General features: G+C 40.4%; 2 protein-coding genes across 3 annotated transcripts; one reads left to right on the top strand and one right to left on the bottom strand.

Annotated features, from left to right (window-relative positions):
• Nucleotides 1–246: 246 nt before the first annotated feature.
• On the bottom strand, nt 247–12,332 carry LOC123499190 (serine/arginine repetitive matrix protein 1-like). The gene is made up of 10 exons (XM_045246906.1): nt 12,170–12,332; nt 10,319–10,351; nt 10,125–10,190; nt 9,604–9,896; nt 8,968–9,110; nt 8,149–8,261; nt 7,525–7,771; nt 7,048–7,215; nt 2,807–2,910; nt 247–2,269 (listed from the first exon to the last, which is right to left on the bottom strand). The coding sequence occupies exons 1-10, from the start codon at nt 12,221–12,223 to the stop codon at nt 1,484–1,486; spliced, it is 2,007 nt and encodes a 668-aa protein (XP_045102841.1). The 5' UTR covers nt 12,224–12,332; the 3' UTR covers nt 247–1,483.
• A 2,718-nt stretch (nt 12,333–15,050) lies between these two features.
• On the top strand, nt 15,051–18,552 carry LOC123499188 (nuclear pore complex protein Nup50-like). Of its 2 annotated transcripts, none has more exons than XM_045246903.1 (2): nt 15,051–15,107; nt 15,964–18,552. In XM_045246903.1, exon 2 carries the CDS (start codon nt 15,991–15,993, stop codon nt 17,371–17,373), a length of 1,383 nt encoding a protein of 460 aa, XP_045102838.1. In that variant the 5' UTR covers nt 15,051–15,107; nt 15,964–15,990; the 3' UTR covers nt 17,374–18,552. The 2 variants fall into 2 exon arrangements, with proteins under 2 accessions (XP_045102838.1, XP_045102839.1); XM_045246904.1 differs by lacking the exon at nt 15,051–15,107 and adding an exon at nt 15,114–15,256.

Genomic DNA, 18,552 nt, shown 5'->3' with positions numbered 1-18,552 from the left:
AGTCAGGATCAACTCTTTCCTTATGTCTGCTCCAGCTTGTTCAAGACCATTGTACTGTCAGTACACGTGTCCCTCTGCCTCCTTCCTCCCACAGGTCATCTCAGTCACCTTAAGTTTGCACTAACCATTCCTACCTTGTGTCTTTACTGATATGTGTAGCTGTGATGCATATAAGGAAGGATTCAGTCATAAGAGAGAACAGAAATCTTTACAAACTATTCTCTGAAAGAGAAAGGGAAAGAGAAATATTTGTAAAAATTTATTTCACTGCATTATTGCATCAAGCACTGCTTTGCAGCTTATGAGTATTTTTTTCAATTGTACATTGATACGAGTCTTACAAAAAGTTGCAACAGAACTCAAACTGATCTAAGTTAAACATTTACTAATTTCACCTGAGATGAACAATGATCGGAGGTGCATCACCCCTCAGTTTTCTTTTCTTATGAACAACAACTCTAAAGTAATAGAGTAACAAAGCAAGACAAGCAGGTTAGCTACACCCCGCGGTCGCCGCCGTCAACACCCCGTCCTGCAGTGCTTGACTGGCATGTAAGCGTCTCCTCAAAGGATTCAAAAGTTTAACAAAAAGTAGCATCTCCCTCGGCTCAACGTGGAGGTCTGGCCATTTCACCACCACCACAACACCCAACACCTCTTAACAGGTAAAAACTTTGCTCATAAAAATTAAGAAAAAAAAGAATTCCATGAATTTGCATAAAAAGAAATGCTGGAGCTACAGTATTGCACAACAGACGTCAGTAACGAGTGCCAGGTTCCCTCCGTATAATACTAACATTCCTTGGTTCCTATTAGATATCTGAAAATATAATATGTAATTTGTACACCCTCCTCATTGGATTAGTCATAAGAAGATATCCAGATCATGATCTTAAAAACAATAGAAAAATAGCTCTACTATAACCTCTCCCTCGGAGCTAAATAATACTATCTGATAAAATAAATATAATCTTCCTCTGAAACGGAAAAATAAAAGGGTTACCCTTTGTCAATCATTTCATGTCCTAAAACAAAACTGGACTTGTGTCAGAGATGGATACAATACATATACACACTCCAAGACCACACCAATTCCACTGAAAGAACAATCAACATGTATTACACCAATATACAAATATTTGTCAGTCCACATTGTACAAAACAATTTTATTGCTAGGCATAGAGTATAAATAAATAACCATCTTGTACAGCTTGTAACATTAATACTGGAAGAGAGTTGAAAGACATCCTGAAGACCTACAGTGACCCAATAACAACAGCCACACACTGAGCACACATCTTCTACTGCTCCTTGTGAGACCAACACCTTGAGACACACACTAAACACAACCGGCTGGCATTCAGTCTACATGCACAAGTGTAAATCACCGTATTAATCAAAGTAAAAAGACAACATGTAGATACTTCTCAGTGGCTGGCTGTCATCATTCAGTCACTCCTTGCAAACATCCCTAGGACCAACTCACGAGGATGCAGCCATGGGCTTGCTCTCTCCTCTCCGGATCCCAGACAGCCTGTTCTGCCGCGGGAAGGACAGGTCTGTGGGCTCGCTGTCACCGTCCACATCATCTGCAGGAATCAGGGCGTGGAGGTCTCCATCCCGATGTGGGTGGAGGGGAGGCGGCCTAACCCTCTTGAGATGACTGTGGACGTGTGCCTTGGCCTCCACCTGATGTTTGTCCAAGCTGTAATGACTCTGTTTGGGGGATGGCAAGGGTGAGGCTGAGATGGTGACTCCCTGAAGGTGGGCTCCATGCGAGGCTCTCTGGGTGGGTGAGGGTGGTCTGGAGGCACTGCCCAGGACAAAGCTCTGGGGTGCCATGGGTCGCGGTGATGGGGACTGACTTAAGATGATGCTTGATGTCATGGGGGACAACGAGGATTGGGAGGAAGGTGATAACGACGAGGACATGGAGGGAGATGTGAGGGATGGGGAGGTGATACAGGAGGCAATTCTTGTGGGTAGTGGTGAGTTGATGGCAGGACTGAGTGGGAGGTGAGAGGAGTGGCCTGGAGACAATGGTTGGGAGAGGATGACACCAGAGCAGGAGAGTGGGGGACTGCTGCTTGGCGGGGAGCTAGCAGGGGAGAATGGAACGGAATGGGCAGGGGATGTGAGCTGATCAGTGGGGGACCTGGGCTCTGGTGGAGGCTTCTGGAAGGTGCTGATGAAGTTTTGCAGTTGCGTGATTGCTTTACGAACATCTGCCTCCTTCTGCTGCAGTGACATTCGCTCTGCTCTCTGTGCCTGTGAGGAAGAGTACAGCCTTTCGTTACTCTTCTTGTACAAAGCCTTCCCATCACACACAAAACCTATCATAACACTATTCTTCATTATCCTTCCTGTACAAGACCTGCCCATCATAATACTATTCTTCATTACCCTTCCTGTACAAAACCTGCCCATCATTACCTTTCCTGTACAAAGCCTCATAAAATATCCCTACATACAACATTGCCACAGTTCAGTTAAACACTCCATGATATAAATGCCACTTGGAAAACTTACAATCCTACACATCACTAGTCACTAATGTTCATTTTGGTGCCCAGTTTGGACTTGTGTTGCATTTAGTACATTAATTGAATTTTAAGTTCTATAGTCATTGTATTTGTCATTTGTGGTGACAGCTTCAATAGTGGATTTTGTAGATACTCCATTGTCACAGGCCTTTAATATTGGTGGTAAACAACGAGAGTGAGAGAGAGAGTTCATGTTCGGGTGAAGGAAAGATGGGAAAAAGTCATGGTATCATTCAGAGTAAATCTAGAGATGAGACAATACCTGGAGGGCAAGAGACAGGTGGTGTTTCTTTTCCTCCAGCTGCAGCTTAGCTATGGTGAGCTCTGCCCTCTGCCGCAGGAGTCGCTCCCGCACTGCCAACATCTCTGTGCAGCAGCCAGAAACAGGAGGCTTGTCTGAATCAGGCTGGGACAACACAGATCCCAACAACTCATGTATAGCAAGCAACAGTGGCATGGAAGTGATTCTAAAGCTCTGAATGAGTGATGGGTATTGGGTATTCTAAGTTAGGAAAAAGGTTCAGTGATATGGTCTGGGAAGTAACAACCAACAATTTAGTGACTTTACAACCCTGGAGGAGTGAGAGCTTATTAAATTAAGCAAATCAACAATATGAATGATTTTGCAACCCTGCTTGAGTGACAGGTGATAAGTTAAGCAAAATGGTTCAATGACATAGCCTGGGAAACAAGAACAGAGATGAAACTGCAACACTAAATAAGATTAGGTTTACATTTCAAATTAAGCAAACCAATAATGAAGATATTATTCCACAACCCTAGATGAGAGACAGATTTTAAAGTTAAGTAAAATCTTTCAATAAAATCAACAATCAAAAAAGCAGATGTGATTTTACAACCTTGGTTAAGTGATAGACATTAAGGTTGAGCAAATCAGCAACATGGACATGACTCTGCAATCCTGAATAACAAAGCAAAAATGGTTATACAGTACAAGCCAAAGCATCTGTTGTCCTCTGAACCACACTGGCCTGTACTTACTAGGGACTAAGCAATACTAAGGCTTATGTATTTAGAAGCTGGTTAATAAATAAAAAAATTCAGAGCTTGCGATGTTTGACAATAGAATGACTGCATAAAAAGCACTTTTCTGTTGTTTGATTAAGATCCAACAAAAATAAACAAATAAATAAGAACAAAACCTACTACTAAAAAGAATATCTTTTCCTTTTTGTCCTATACCTTAATGCTGCAGTCACTCAATTGGAAAAGAAAATGCTCCTTTCAATTTCATAAAGACTTGTTATAGCAGTGTTAGACAGTGATATACGTGAGTGTTAAAACATAATGAGGTCGTTGCTTTAATTTGGCTGTCCGTTCTGGTTATACTTGTACCAGTATTCCTGCAAGTCACTGCTATGAACGCCTTCTAAGATGCATCTCGGCTTCTGAGGGACACTTCTCAAATTCATACAACTACACAATACAACTAAAACATTCTTCTGTGGATCATTTATCAAGCCAATACAACTAATGGAGACATAACAAAAAAAGATTAACTGTAAAAAAATAATTTACTGTCTCTACTTTATTTTGTACCTAATATGTCTTGGCTGTATTATTTTCATTATGATTTCAATATAAGAAAAACTATTAACAAGCATGCCAGATCATCACTACCAATGCCACTAGAAGTATCATCCCTTCAATACTTGTATTATGACCATCTAAATTTAGTCTCTCAGCAATACCTGAAACACTACACTGCAATAACACACCAGCATTACTTGTCTTCTGATCAGGTGACACAAAACATGCAAAAATTAAGATGCAATGATTTATTAACATTCTGGAAAGTAACAGATTTATTCACGGTCTGTATTGGGGTTTGTGCGAGGAGTGAGGACAATATGAGGGTGTCAGTGGCTGTGTGGGGCTGGGGAAGGCAGGCTCATTAACAGAGGCCTGGGAGGGTGTGGTAATCTGGCTCTTAAAAGTAGTGTGTGTACAATATCATTTTATAGGAGGCAGTCCACGGCTCTCTTGGATGGACTGGATGGCACAGCGAATGACAAGACAGTTCAGACTTATGTGTATGAAAGCCTCAGTCTCATTCCAGCAGCCTACGTATATAAATATCACAATGTCAACATACTCACAAATCTCTTCTTTGCCGTATATCTTTAAAAAAATTAAACCTAAACAAATGTCTTCACTGTAGTATTGCTTGTTTCATAAAAACTAATTACAAAAAACTCAAATTTATCATTAATATCAATTAAATAACAGTTGTAATAATTTATATCCATAAAAATACATATAACAACACAATAAAACCTCTGCTTCATGACATGCTACAGACCACACCATGAGGGAGGCAGCAGGCCAGGCTCATCAGCTAACTAGCTAAGGCAGGTCCCACAGCCCTGCCTATTAACGGTAAGCCCTCACACTGGCTCACATCATGAAACAACTCTGCCACACCTCCAATATTTCAAAAGGCTTTAGTTGAAGCAAAGTGTTTCTATGGTTTTAGCCAAAGGTTAACAAGATTTCTACATCATTAAAAGAAGACATGCTCTTGATAACCTGGCTTATCATCTGTGGCCTTTGAAAATAGTTGAGGTGAGAGCAAAGTGTTCTGAAGGACCAATGCTGCACTCACAGGATCAGAGTCAACATAACACAAAGGATGACAGGATTATTACAGCCACCCACCATGAAATATGAGGTATGTTAATGTTGTATCAAATCTATATGAGGATTCTCTAAGGAAGAACACAATGGTGATGACAGGTTGTTTATGAAATGGTTGGGAGTGAGATGAGAGATGGAAATGTAAGATGGAGACCTTAGCTGATGTGAGAAAGAAATCACAGCAGCATGCAAGATGACGAGATGAAATGTGAATGAACGATCTATGTATGTCTGAGTATCTTTCAAGGATTTTGCTGTGGCTATCTCATGCAGGCAGATCTACAGAGAAGAGAAAGGCATCAAGAGAGATCAAAATGATGATTATGAAAGGGAAGGGCAAAGAAATATGTTCCTTTTAGGGTGGCTCTAATAATTCAATGGCTTCACCTCTGCAGATTCTCAAGAAGGCATAATTATCTGCCCCATATTCTGAAACACTTTTGCATCACATCTCCAATACACTCAAAAGCCTTTTAGTTTTCAAGGCTGTTTTTTATGGTTCTAGTAACAGATTAACAAAATTTCTACATTACTAACAGGAGAAACACTCTTAAGAACCCGAATGCTCACCTCTGTGGCATCTGAATAGTTAAGGTGCAAGAGTAAGGCGTTTCAGAATGCAGTCCTGTCTTAAGAACTCTGAATGACTGTTGGAGCAAGAGGCAGCCAAGCATGTGATGAGAGCAGTCTAGTAAAAATTTTCTTCACTCTACATGAGAAAATGGAAAGAGACAATATCATCAAGGTTGATTGTCCTTGCAATTTTCTGTAGTTTCAAGAGTTACAATTATACTGCAATATTTCATGCAGTCTATAATAATGTAATATATAGATAAGACTTCACATGCCACAAATTTCCACAGTTGTGCACTTATCTACTTGTTAAAGATCTCCATTATATCACTAGGTACACCAGCGGCCACACTCAGGTGACCCTTAAGTAGAAAAATAGAAAAGTACAAAGAGTTACACTTACACAACTTAGACTCTTCAGACAGGATACAACAAGTGTACGTATAACTGTATACTTCAGGATACAAAAATGGAGGAATCTGCAACTTGGGCTTACACTTTCCCTGGGTTCCCATCATTCAACACTTGCCATATTTATAGTCAATACTTTGGCTTATGGTGTGATAGACTCGGCCAAGTGAAGGTGGAGGGTTTATGGAAGGCGGTGTTTTTGCCACAGTACTCGTGTGTCGCCTTGCCTTCCGCCTGTAGCAGGTTATGCTCTGCCTCTCCAGGGATGCAAGGCCACTACACCGTCCAGGCTACCAGTGTTACTTCAGCTAGGAGTCACCCTAAACTGTAAGCCCAAAGCATGTATGATAGTGCTCAGTGTACACATTTGAAAGTTAGTGACATTATTTCAGTCACCCCTGTCTGTCCCCTTCACCCTCACCCCAGCACAGAAGCAGTGTGTGTCTGGCATGCTGACAATATTTCAGTCCATGGTGAGCAGGGCAGCCCAGAAACTTAAGATGCAATGTAGTAATGTTTGCCATAATCACTCCTCCACATACTTTGAATCTGCCCATTAGTATAAGAATTAAAACCATGTGGAGAAGTGGAATCTATTACCTTTCTGGACCACCCGACAGGAGAGAAGAGGATAGAACAGTGATGTATGCCACAAAAGTTATAATACTAAAACAAAAAATAAATAACAGAAAAAAAGACAACATACAGAAAAACAATCATGGAAAGAGTGAATTCCTGTGGATAGAGTACATGAGCACCTAGCAGGAACACCCAGCCCTGAGCAGCTCTGTGGAGACACTCAGCGGAGGGACCTCAACAGCAGGCAGAGGACAGAAACAACTCTCCATTACCTGGACTTACCTCTTCGCCTGGAGAGGTGGTGAGGATCAGACTGAGAAGAGGAGGAAGCTCTCAGGCCAAGCTGCTCACAGGTAAGACACAGCCAGCAAGGAGGCGGCTCACTGTCCTCAAGGTCCACACACTGCCCATGGTACACCACCCCACACCCATCACACTGCACATCCGCACCTGTCACAGAATTTAACTTTGCTATGGGTGTGTGTGGCCAGGTGTCCTAGGCCTAACTTCCTGAGGTGTAGTGGTGTGGTTAACAAGACTATCCCTTTCCACTATGTGTGTGAATGTGGTGCCTTGTCTGGCCCCTCCCTTGTGAATTCCCAGCATGGCATTCACATAAGATAGATTTTCCCATATTGGTTTAAACATCACAAAGCAAAAAATTTCCTCTCCCAGATGTCAAATGAGAACAAGAAAGGCACAGAATTCAAGGCACAAGTAAAGCACCTGACATAAAAGAGAAAGCAATCCTTGACTCACCCTTTATTTTACACATGGGGCAGATCTCCTCCGAGGGTTGTGAGGTGGATGGGTAGTCCTCCTCTAGGGACTGTGGGGAGGCAGGTTGGGAGAGTGGACAAGTGGTCATGGGTGAGCAGGAGGATTGGGTGGGGGAAGCTGGCCGGGACTGAGGCTGAGAGGGCGGCTGGGAGGGCGGCCGCACCTTGCGTCTCAGCATAGGAGGGGACCCAGCCCCGGACGTCAGCCAGGCTCTCCTTTTACGACGCTGTGATGTGGTGAGGTAAACTGGTAAACGCTTTGCCTCATTACGGGATAATATTACTTGTAAACACTAATCTATGAAGGAACTCTCAATTTCCCAAACATTGTTCATGCATCACAGATTACATTACTTTACACGTTCATTACAAGTCCATCAATTTAAATTCAAGACCATTCCTGATCACTTTTTTTTCATACAAATGCTATTCATTCTTATGCATCTCTGTATCTACATAAAAATGATATGAAAATGTGCATCAAGTTTTAAAAGAGCACTAAATTAAAGAGAGACCAGCTAGTTAATTCTCTACAGAGCAGGTTCCCAGACTCTAAATATCTCTAACAGTCAATAGTTAAAGAATGACTGATATACAGACTCACAGTTTCAGGTTTCTCCCAAATTGTATTGGAAAATATATGCGAGTGTGCTGTGTGCTTTCTCCTCTCATAGCGCTTGGCCAAGACCTCCTCCCACTCCCTCACGGTGAGCAGGCCTGCAGAAAAGCGAGGTCATGATTAGTGATGGTAGTGCTGGTGCAGGCACTTCATCAACAAAGACTCTGGGCACTGATGGAAATAATGAATGCTTATATTTAGTAGCCAATAACACACAGATGGTAATAAAGTTAAATTTGATGAAATAAAGAACACAGGCAATTCAATGGACACTGGATGACATGGATGACTTCAATATCCTTCAACAGATGGTGAATGATGTGCTAAAGGTCATGGTAAGGTATTTTCATCATTATTTTTCTCAGCACTAACTGCAAAAGAAAGATATATAAATCCACATACTAAATCTGCTCTGACTTATCCGCATCATAAATAAAAACATACTTGACAATTCTAATGATAAACCTTTCTTGTTACATCACTTACAAATCCATACAAACTAACATGGGCACAGCAACTCTGAACACATTAAACAAAGCAACTCACAATGGAGCAGCATCCATAATATCTAATACATATAAACAAACACTTTGATCATATTACCACCAAACTATGTAACTCTGAGCATATGATTACAAGATAACATAACAGCAACGACCTAGAGCACCCAAAACTTCCAAGCAGACAGCACCACCTTTTGAGCATATCATCAAACTATGTAACTGAGCATATGATTACTTGACAACGTAACAGCAATGACCTTCTAGAGTGCCCAAGACTTCCACGGTAGACAGCACCACCTACCCAACGCATGCATGAACTCATCCTCCGTCACCAGGTCATGAATGTCCTCCTGTGAATAGTCAGCTGTTGGTGGCTGGAAGTTGTGTAGCCTCTTCTCGGGGGAGCACAACCACACAGGAGGGCTGGATGGGGGATCTAGGACACTGTAAAGACATTATGATATCTTGAACACTGCAATCTGAAACTCAGCAAAGAATGTATTGAAGATAGAACACTTCAATAGAACACTGCAAAGACAATACAAAAACTGAAACACAGCAGCAAAGAAATAGATAGATAGTTTGATAGATACTTCATTGACCACAAAGCCTGTTGAATATATAAGAAGATAAGAATAATATTAAATGGTCCAATTATATGTGTGAACTACATTAGATCAACTACTTGCATGTGGGAAGAAAAAAAAAAAAATCAATCTATCATGCATGTACATTTCTCAGCCATAGAGGGATGAAGGAATAGTCTTTTTAGCAGCCAAAGACAAAACAATAATGGCAATCTGGGACTGACTGACTGATTGACTGATTAAGTGATTGACTGATTGACTGACTAACTGATTGATTGACCGACTGACTGACTGACTGAATGATCTCTGGGCAGGTAGACAGTCTGACAGGAGAAGCACTCAACACTCACCCGGTTTGCTGCTGCTGCTCCTTCTGGCTGTCCACTGCAGGATGTCTTTCAGGTCTCTCTGGGGAGGTTTCCTGGTCCCTGAGTGGCCTGGTGGACTGGACTGGGGCCTTCTCTGGGGTAGTGTGCGGGGTCATCTTGCCGTTCTTCTCCTGCGTTGCGTCATGTATTATCTGTTCATCACACAGCAGGTCAATGTCTTCCCGGACCCCATCGTTGTGTAGCCCATTCTCCCTCTCCTGCTTGACCTGCTGGTGCTGTTGCCGCTCCTCCCGCAGGCGAGCCACCACCAGTTTCTGAAGGAGCAGGAGGTGTTGTCAGTTTCTCTTCATGACTTCATGGTATTGTTCATTATTGCCTTTATCAAATCTACTGTCATTTTGTGATTAAAAAAGTTGTATGTTAGTTATAATATGTAGATTTTGGGGAAGACTACCTTGTATATGAAGTTATGAAACCTGTTTTTTTTTTTTTTTTTTTTTTTGTGTGTGTGTGTGTGTGTGTGTGTGTGTATCTCCACTCACCTGACTCTCATTGATGGAGATGAGCTGATATAGGACATCAAGAATCTCCTTCTGAACAGCCAAATTCTGAAACAGGAAGGAAACAGGACATTGACAAACCACACACTTGTCCCCAGCCAGGCGACCCATGAGGGAATGTGAGCCCAGCCATGACAGCCAACCCAGTGAGTGTTGAGCATAGAGGAGGTACTCACATGGGGCTCCTCCTGACGTCTGCCAATCAGCGCCTGCAGGAAAACAATAACATTTAGATCAGTGTGTTGGATTCTTATGAAGCTTATATTGCTTATACTATCCTGTCCATCTCTTTAAGGAGGATGTAAGTCAAATAAATACAAGCTTTATTTTCCTTTGAGAGAAACAATAACATTTAGATCAGAGTGTTAAGATTCTTATGAAACTTACATTGCTTATACTATTCTTACATAACACTGGACTTTTATCTCTATAACGAGGATCTAAGTCCAGTAATATGGTTTATTTTCTATTGTGAAACTGAATGCTTTGAGATGAATTGTATTACTAGTATATATCAGTCTGTCCTCCTCATACTTTCTTTTATGCATCTCTGGATATATGTTGCCCTCTAAAAGACACCACACATCATTTTCATTTTACACACTAAACATAACATATTGTATCCGGGTTCAAGATCTCATAATTTGGAGTGCTTTCTATCCTGCCTTCACTTCTCGGAAAATGAGAGTATTATTCAAAACTAAGAATTTACTCATATATGTATCTTCCTTGTAAACTGCTTGACTTAACAAGTTTGACCCCTTACTAACATCTCAAAAGAAGTAAATAAGTATATACATTTCCTACAATACTGACACTGTTGAGATCAGCAAGAAGACAAGATTATAAAAACTAGCCCTATATCACTTAATAATGCCAATATAAAATTACTGTGCATCTATAAGGGTCTTTACTTGAAATTCATAAATATTGGTTAAATGCTAGAGGAAGAGAAATAGTTAGATTTCCCATAAAACTGACAATTTCTTAAGACCAGTGAGAATGAAATAGTAACAATTAACTCTGCATCTCTTAATAATGCCAATACAAGATGACTGTACATTTATGAGGATCTTTACTGGACATTCAGAGGCAACGAGAGTACCTATGATTGAGGAAGAGAATTAGTTAGGTTATGCTTATTTCCTGAGGTGATTGTGAAATGGGATAGCAATAATTCCCTCTTGATTTACCAGTCTTAGTCAATCAAAATATACATATGGCAATCACCTCTACTGAAATTCACAGGCACTATGGCTAAATTATAACTGGTTTAGTTCCAGATATCTAAACAAAGAAGAAAGACTGGAAAAATGCAGGTAGAGAAAGAGCTGTTTTTTGTGTCCCTCCCATACCTCCTTTTCCTCTTGTATCTTTTCCCTTCAGTGGATAAGATAACAAGATAACTGCAAGTGGCAAAGCAAAGTTGCATTATCACTAAGAAACATGAGCTATATTAAGATACAGACTAGAGGAGACAGGCAAAAACACACCGGAATTCAAGGCCACACGAACTTTATTCACCCCAGTTACCTAAATCCTTCATTATCTCCCCCCAAGCAATGAATGACAAAGAGGTTATGATGGAGAATAAGATTATATGGAAGATTAACAATGAAAGAGATAAGGTAAAGGGGTTAAGTTGTGATAGACAGGCAGGTAGAGGACAAATAATAACTTTACCTATAATTAATGAGCTCAGGTAGGTACGAATTAAGAATACTTTGATGGGAGGGAGGGATAGGAGGGGAGGGAGGGATACACACATACATACACACACAAAACACAGCATTCCCATACACAAGAGCTATCAAACACCATACACAACACCCATATAAACCCACAAACACTCCAGCATTCATGACCAAATCAGCACACACGCTAATACAAGTCGTAAACCCATAAAACCCAAGCATGATAAAGCGACACCAACTCAGCGGCAACAACAAACACGACAATCAATACTTCAACTTTGCACACACTTTATTTTAGCTTTATTTAGCCGTTCCCATTCATCAGACTCTTACCTGGTGCCTCTTGACGGCTAGCCACATCTGGTACTGCAGGCTCTGGAGGTCCATGGCGCCTTAAAAACTTGAGAAAACTTAAAATAAACTCACGAAACAACAAGGCCAAACTTCCCCGCACTTGTAGATGTTATTGGAACCTCGCGAGGGAGTCAGGCTGAACTCCTCCCCCTCCTTCTCTCCCTCCTTCTCATCTCCTCCTCCTCTCCCTTCTTCTCCTTATTATTGGGATTATATAGGTGTTGTTAGACGTTATTGTTTCTGTTGCGTGGTTTCTCTTCGTTTTAATTCAGGAGGGAAGTGTAGTAGTTGAAAGTTGACATTACATCTCGTCTCTTTCTTTTCATCTCCTAGTCTTTCTTCTGCTCTGATTTGGGGGAAATTTGGTTGCTATAAGCTGCTTTTACTTTATTCTGTAATTTCCCTCCGTTTAAATAAAGGAGAGATGAGAAATATAATGGAAAGCTACCCTCACATCATCTCTTCTCTCCCTTCTCTTTTCTTTCATCTTCAGCCTAGCTTCTTCGCCTTATTATTAACATATGTTGGTTTTATTACATGTTATGACTTTTGTTACGTGATTTCCACTCATCTAAATTCACATAGGAAGTGTGGTGATGGAAAGTTGGCTGTCTCTGTATCTTCTCTCATTACCAAATATCCTTTCTCTCCTTTTGATTAAAGATGCGTAGGTAAATGTTTTTTTGGTGATGCTATTCTAGTTTCATGATCTATTCTCCTTATAATATTCAGGAGAAAACTGTGTGTGTGTGTGTGTGTGTGTGTGTGTGTGTGTCACAATAAGTTATACAGTGTAGCTACAGTGTGTATTTAACTGGACAGAGAGAGAGAGAGAGAGAGAGAGAGAGAGAGAGATATTGGGGGTGAATTATGAGAAGCATCGGGGTTGGGAGAAGAGTCAGGGATAGGGTGTGGAAGGGAAGAGCAAGAAGGCTGGCATATATAATTATACACACTACAAGCAACTTTTACACGTTTTATACAACAGCTGCCATAAATGAAAAAAAGAATTATAGGTAGGCAAACTGCTTCATCAGGTAAAGGGAGATAACCTATATATATCTAGCACGTAATTGTAATGTAGGTAATGGAGAAGTGAAAATGCAGCGTATCCATCTTCTTTCTTTTTATTACTGTAGAGTGTAGACAGCTAGTGTAGTATGACTATTATCATTATCTTCTTTATTGCTGTTGTTGTTGTTGTTGTTGTTGTTGTTGTTGTTGTTGTTGTTGTTATTATTATTATTATTATTATTATTATTATTATTATTATTATTATTATTATTATTATTATTATTATTAACAATAATAATAATAATAACAACAACAACAACAACAATAATAATATTGATAATAATAATAATAATAATGATAATAATAATAATAATAATAATAATAATAATAATAATAATAATAATAATAATAATAATAATAATAATAATAATTATAATAATAATAATAAAAATAATAATAATAATAATAATGATAATAATAATAATAATAATAATAATAATATCATTAGCATCATCATCATCATTATCGTCATCATCAGCAGCATAATTACTATGATTTGTTTTTAGCTATATATTTATCCATAAAGTTCTATTCCGTTCACTCCTGGTTTTATAATATCAACTTTGCTCTGAAGTTTGCATCTATTTCTCTTTTTCTAACCATTATTAACTTTGAAACAGCCGCTAATATAATTATGTTATATTTTTCTTCCCTCTCGAATAATCTCGATCCTTTTCTTTCTCTTCCTCGATAGAGCGATGGCCCGACCGGGTTGATCTTTCACGTCATGTCATTTGAGTAGACTCTTAATTCCGTCCCTTTTTTTGAGAAATACATCCTTTTCTCATCACGACCACACAGTTGATTAGCGTGTATGGTCCTCAAGAATGTTTCTCCTGGTGATATCGAGAAAATATTGATCTTTCACTAGAATCATACAAATGCCCTTGAAGTCCTGTGTCACTTCAGCCCCGCCAAAGTGCTAGAGGTGTGGTCAGCAGATGTGTATGTTTCAGTCATCCCTGCGAGATCAAATAATATATAAAACATGACAGGGCACTTATTGGTTGCAAAGTTTTTACTTGGTTCAATAGCTCATGTATGTACCGGTAGCTTTCTTTCAGTGGCAAACCAAAATACAACGCAATAGCCGTCATAGATATTACTCTTTTAATTAGTATGGTTTTGATAGTGCACGAGTTTGATAATGGAAAAGAGTTGCGTCCTGCCCGCTGTGTCGAAAGGATGCATTTTTTTCCGTCCCGCTTGTTTACAGATCCTCCTCATTTGTTGTATTTCAGTATTGATGCAACAATAAATGTATCAATCAATCATTAATCAATGATGGAAAAGTTGCCCACCGACCTACTCCCATTGCTACTACTATCATCATAAATAGAAATATCACCTAAAAAACAAAATAAACAAAATGGATTTTTTTTTCTACCCACACCAAAACAAGCATTAAAAAGACAGGAAAGAAGGCAAGATATCCCAACTTCCTCTGTATGCGATCTAGTTAAAAGAAAGAAAGAAAAAAAAAAACTAAAGCAAAGAAAAAAAAAACATGAATACTCTACAGAAATACCAAAAAATATTATAATAGAAAATTCTTGTTCAGTCTAACACCAAAACAGCCGAGAAAATATGAAAAATAAAAGACAAGAAAACCACCTTTACATGATCTTGTCCACATTCAAGTACTTAAATTAAATCAGCATTATGAACCTCAACCACTAACAAAAACCATCTTAAAAATTACAAAAACAAAAATAATAGCCAAACCATTATAAGAAAGATCTTAATAAAACGTGAAAATAGTGTAAAAATCACATCCTTTACCTAACCCGTAGCTAAATGGCACATGTTGGTTTCGCCTTGACGCAACCTCCTCATTTGGCGGGTCAGTGCCTGTATATTTAAGACTTCCCTTATTTTACCTCATACCGCCATCCCTCACCCCTCTGCTTGTGTGGGGTACATGTGGGTTGTGTTATCTTGAGGTTGGAGGCACGGAGAGGGTCACAAGAGGGGAGAACAAGCAGTAATAAGGTGTGGTTTGCTGGTTCTGTTCTTGCTGTTTGCCGCCAAGACAGTTTTCGCCCTTGAGTCAGTTCGGTTCATTGTTTTTCTTTAGTTTGTCCTTGTATTTTTGTGTTCCATTTATTGGCTTGTGTATCTGTAGGTTCGTGAATAAGATGGTGTGTGTGTGTGTGTTAGGTCTAATGTTTATTTCATATCTTGATGTTTTTATGACCTATGTGATTTTGGTACCAGTTCTTTTTTATGCTGTTTATATATTAATGTGTTTGCTTGTTACGATGTGTGTGATAAAGATGTTTGGTGTGTTTAGTGGTGTATTTATCACTGATTTTTCATGTTATTCCTGTAATTGTGTCGGGTGTGGTTCATGTTTCACTTCTCCTTATGCCAGTTTTGTTTCCTGTTTTTTTTATGCTCTGTTTTTTTTATTGTTTTATTTTTGTGGGTTTATAACTACAGTAATTTTTTTTGTGTTTGTGTATATGTGTATTTATTTGTTTATTTATCACTATGTAAGAGGGAAAATTTGTCCATGGGCAACAAAAGCAATTAAACAAAACACCCATTTAAATACTAGTCCCCGAGCAGGTCCAAGGAAGTTAGCCAAATGAATAGGATAAATACCTTGGATATATAGTATGTACTTGTGTGTGTGTGTGTGGTATATCTCAGTGTGTGGAGGCAAGAATATAACTGATAAAAGAACCCTATTTCAGAACTAATCAGAAGCAGCAGCAGCAGACATGGCCAAGCGCGGTGCTGTGAAAGAGCTGACTCATGAGAACTGGGAGGATGAGGAAGAGCCTGAGGACATGGGTACCTTCCGCCAGGCCACCTCAGATCAGCTGGCCGGCCGACAGATTAAAAAAGCGCGGAGAAGAGGCATGACGTCAGACAATTCCTCGGGGATTGGAATATTCAAAGGCCTTACATCCTTCTCAGGCTTTGGCACAAACAAGGATGCCCCCAGTCAGCCTTCCTTCAGCTTCCTCAGCAAGGACTCTGCACCTAAGCCCACATTTGACATCCTCAGCACCTCTAAAGCAAACACAACCACGTCCTTCACCACTAAATCCGAAGTGAGTTCCCCGGAGAAGAAAACCACATTGCCAACCTTCAAGTTCTCCAAGGATCCTCCCAGCAGTACACCAGAACCCAAGACTAATGGCATTGGACACTCTAAGACAAACTCAGACTCTGCAGGAAAGAAAGGAAATAAAGTCTTCCTGAGCCACCTGAAGGCACTCAATGAAGGCGTGGTGAAATGGGTGAAGCAGCACCTGGACACAAACCCCCACGTCAACCTCTCCCCAGTGTTTGACGACTACAAGAAGCACTTTGAGGAGCTGACCAAGAAGTACCCGTCCACAGGAGAGAGTGAGAGTGATGAGGCAGTGGCAGAGACTGAAAAGCCAAGTAAGGATGAGGTTAATGAGAAAGAGAACCAGCCTGTTGCTGCCAAGATACCCTTCTCCTTCACCTCCTCTGTATCATCATCCTCTGAGAAGTCTGTGTTTGGTGGTTGTTCGGCATCAGTGGACAAGAAGACTGGCCTAGGTTCCCCTGTCAAGCCTACGTTTTCCTTTGGAGCATTTGAGAAAAAGGCCCCAGAGAAGTCACTCTTTGGTGGCAGCACAGGAACCAGTAGCATATTTGGCAGTTTCTCCTCCTCCAGTACCACCACCACCACCACTGGCAGCACCACCAAGGAAGACACAGAGGCAGACCCGAACGACCCAACCGATGAACCGCCCAAGGTAGAGGTGAACGAGGTGAAGGAAGACGATGCTATATATGAAAAGAAGTGCAAGCTGTTCTACATGAAGGATGGGGCTTACGTGGAGAAGGGCGTCGGCACACTGTTCCTGAAGCCAGCTGGGGAGAAGACCCAGCTGCTGATCAGGGCACTTACTAACCTGGGAAACATCTTGCTCAACATCATCCTCAATCCCACCATCCCCACTGCCAGGGCAGGGAAGAACGGAGTCATCATAGCCTGCATCCCCAACCCGCCCCTCTCCACCTCCAGCACGGCATCCAGCGAGCCTGTCAAGATGCTGATTCGTGTCAAGACTGCAGAGGATGCCGATGCCCTTAATGAGAAGATCACCGAGCTCAAGAAATAGAAGCGAGTAAAAGTAGGAAAATATTTGTTTCCAGAACTTGGGTATGAATGTTATACCAGTTGTTAGGATTGTCAGTATGTGTGGAGAATGTTAGGTGGACCTGTTTGGTTGCCTGAACTGATGTGTTTCTTGAGGAGTGATTTGTCATGTTGTGAGAGATGCTGGTGCCCAGACTGGAAGGCTCAGCAAGTTCAAAGGAATGTAAGGCCACAGGAGCAGGCCAAGCTAAGCTGCTCATCCTATTTTGATAATGAAAACCCCTGTTCATTTGCCGGCCTGCATGGATCTGTTAAATTGTGAATGTCAGAAGTGAATGGTGCAGATGTGTGAGGCATCTTAACAGGAAGTGTATGATTTATTTCTGGAGTAGTGATCGTGTTGGTATATATCTATTCAAAAGTCTGGCAGGTACTCAAATTTATGTCTTGGGTTCACACTCTGCCATGCCCAAGGAGTGCAGGAAGGAGACAGACTGGAGATAAGTTTCTTTCAATGAGGAATTATATTTTGCTTATGAACACAGTTCTTGCACCTGTGTGTTGTACCTTGTTAAATTGTACCCATTCATTTTCTTTCACCTTTTTGGTCACACCAGTCTTCCATGCATTTTATTTTTTGTGCTTTTACCTTATAACCTCCTCCTCCTCCTCCTCCCCTTTGTCTGTCATATCATTTTACCCTGTCTAAAGTCCTATTTGTTCCTCATCTTTTTAAAGTGTTCGTTTTCATAATTTGCACCTCCCAGTGTGATGTGTACATGCATTAGTTTTTAGCTTTGTGGAAGGCTTCATGTGTTTTTATTATTAGAACCTTGTATTTTTTTATCAACCCTTAGAAGATGTAGGTCATGCATATTTGGATACCAGAATAGCTGATGATATGTATCACTTATGTGTGTTCCAAGCTATTGCCTCGATGAATTTATCAATACGTACTGCCAGAAGATTGTACATTTTTGCAAGCTTCATATGTTGAGGTGCTGTGGTATCTGTTAAAGGAGATTATATACTGTACATACATACTTGGTAGAGTATTCTTGATTCCATGTGTGTTTCATTTTTAGTGTAAATGTAACTGTGTGATAGGGTTGACTGTGCTTGTGGTGGAAGGGACATCACAGGTTGGTACACTTCCCCTGCTTGATCAAAGTGTATGTTTAGATAAAGTTGATGACATAGA

Source organism: Portunus trituberculatus, chromosome 49, assembly GCF_017591435.1.
Source record: "Portunus trituberculatus isolate SZX2019 chromosome 49, ASM1759143v1, whole genome shotgun sequence".
Classification (NCBI taxonomy): Eukaryota; Metazoa; Arthropoda; class Malacostraca; order Decapoda; family Portunidae; genus Portunus; species Portunus trituberculatus.
This window is presented reverse-complemented; position numbering and strand designations above follow the sequence as displayed.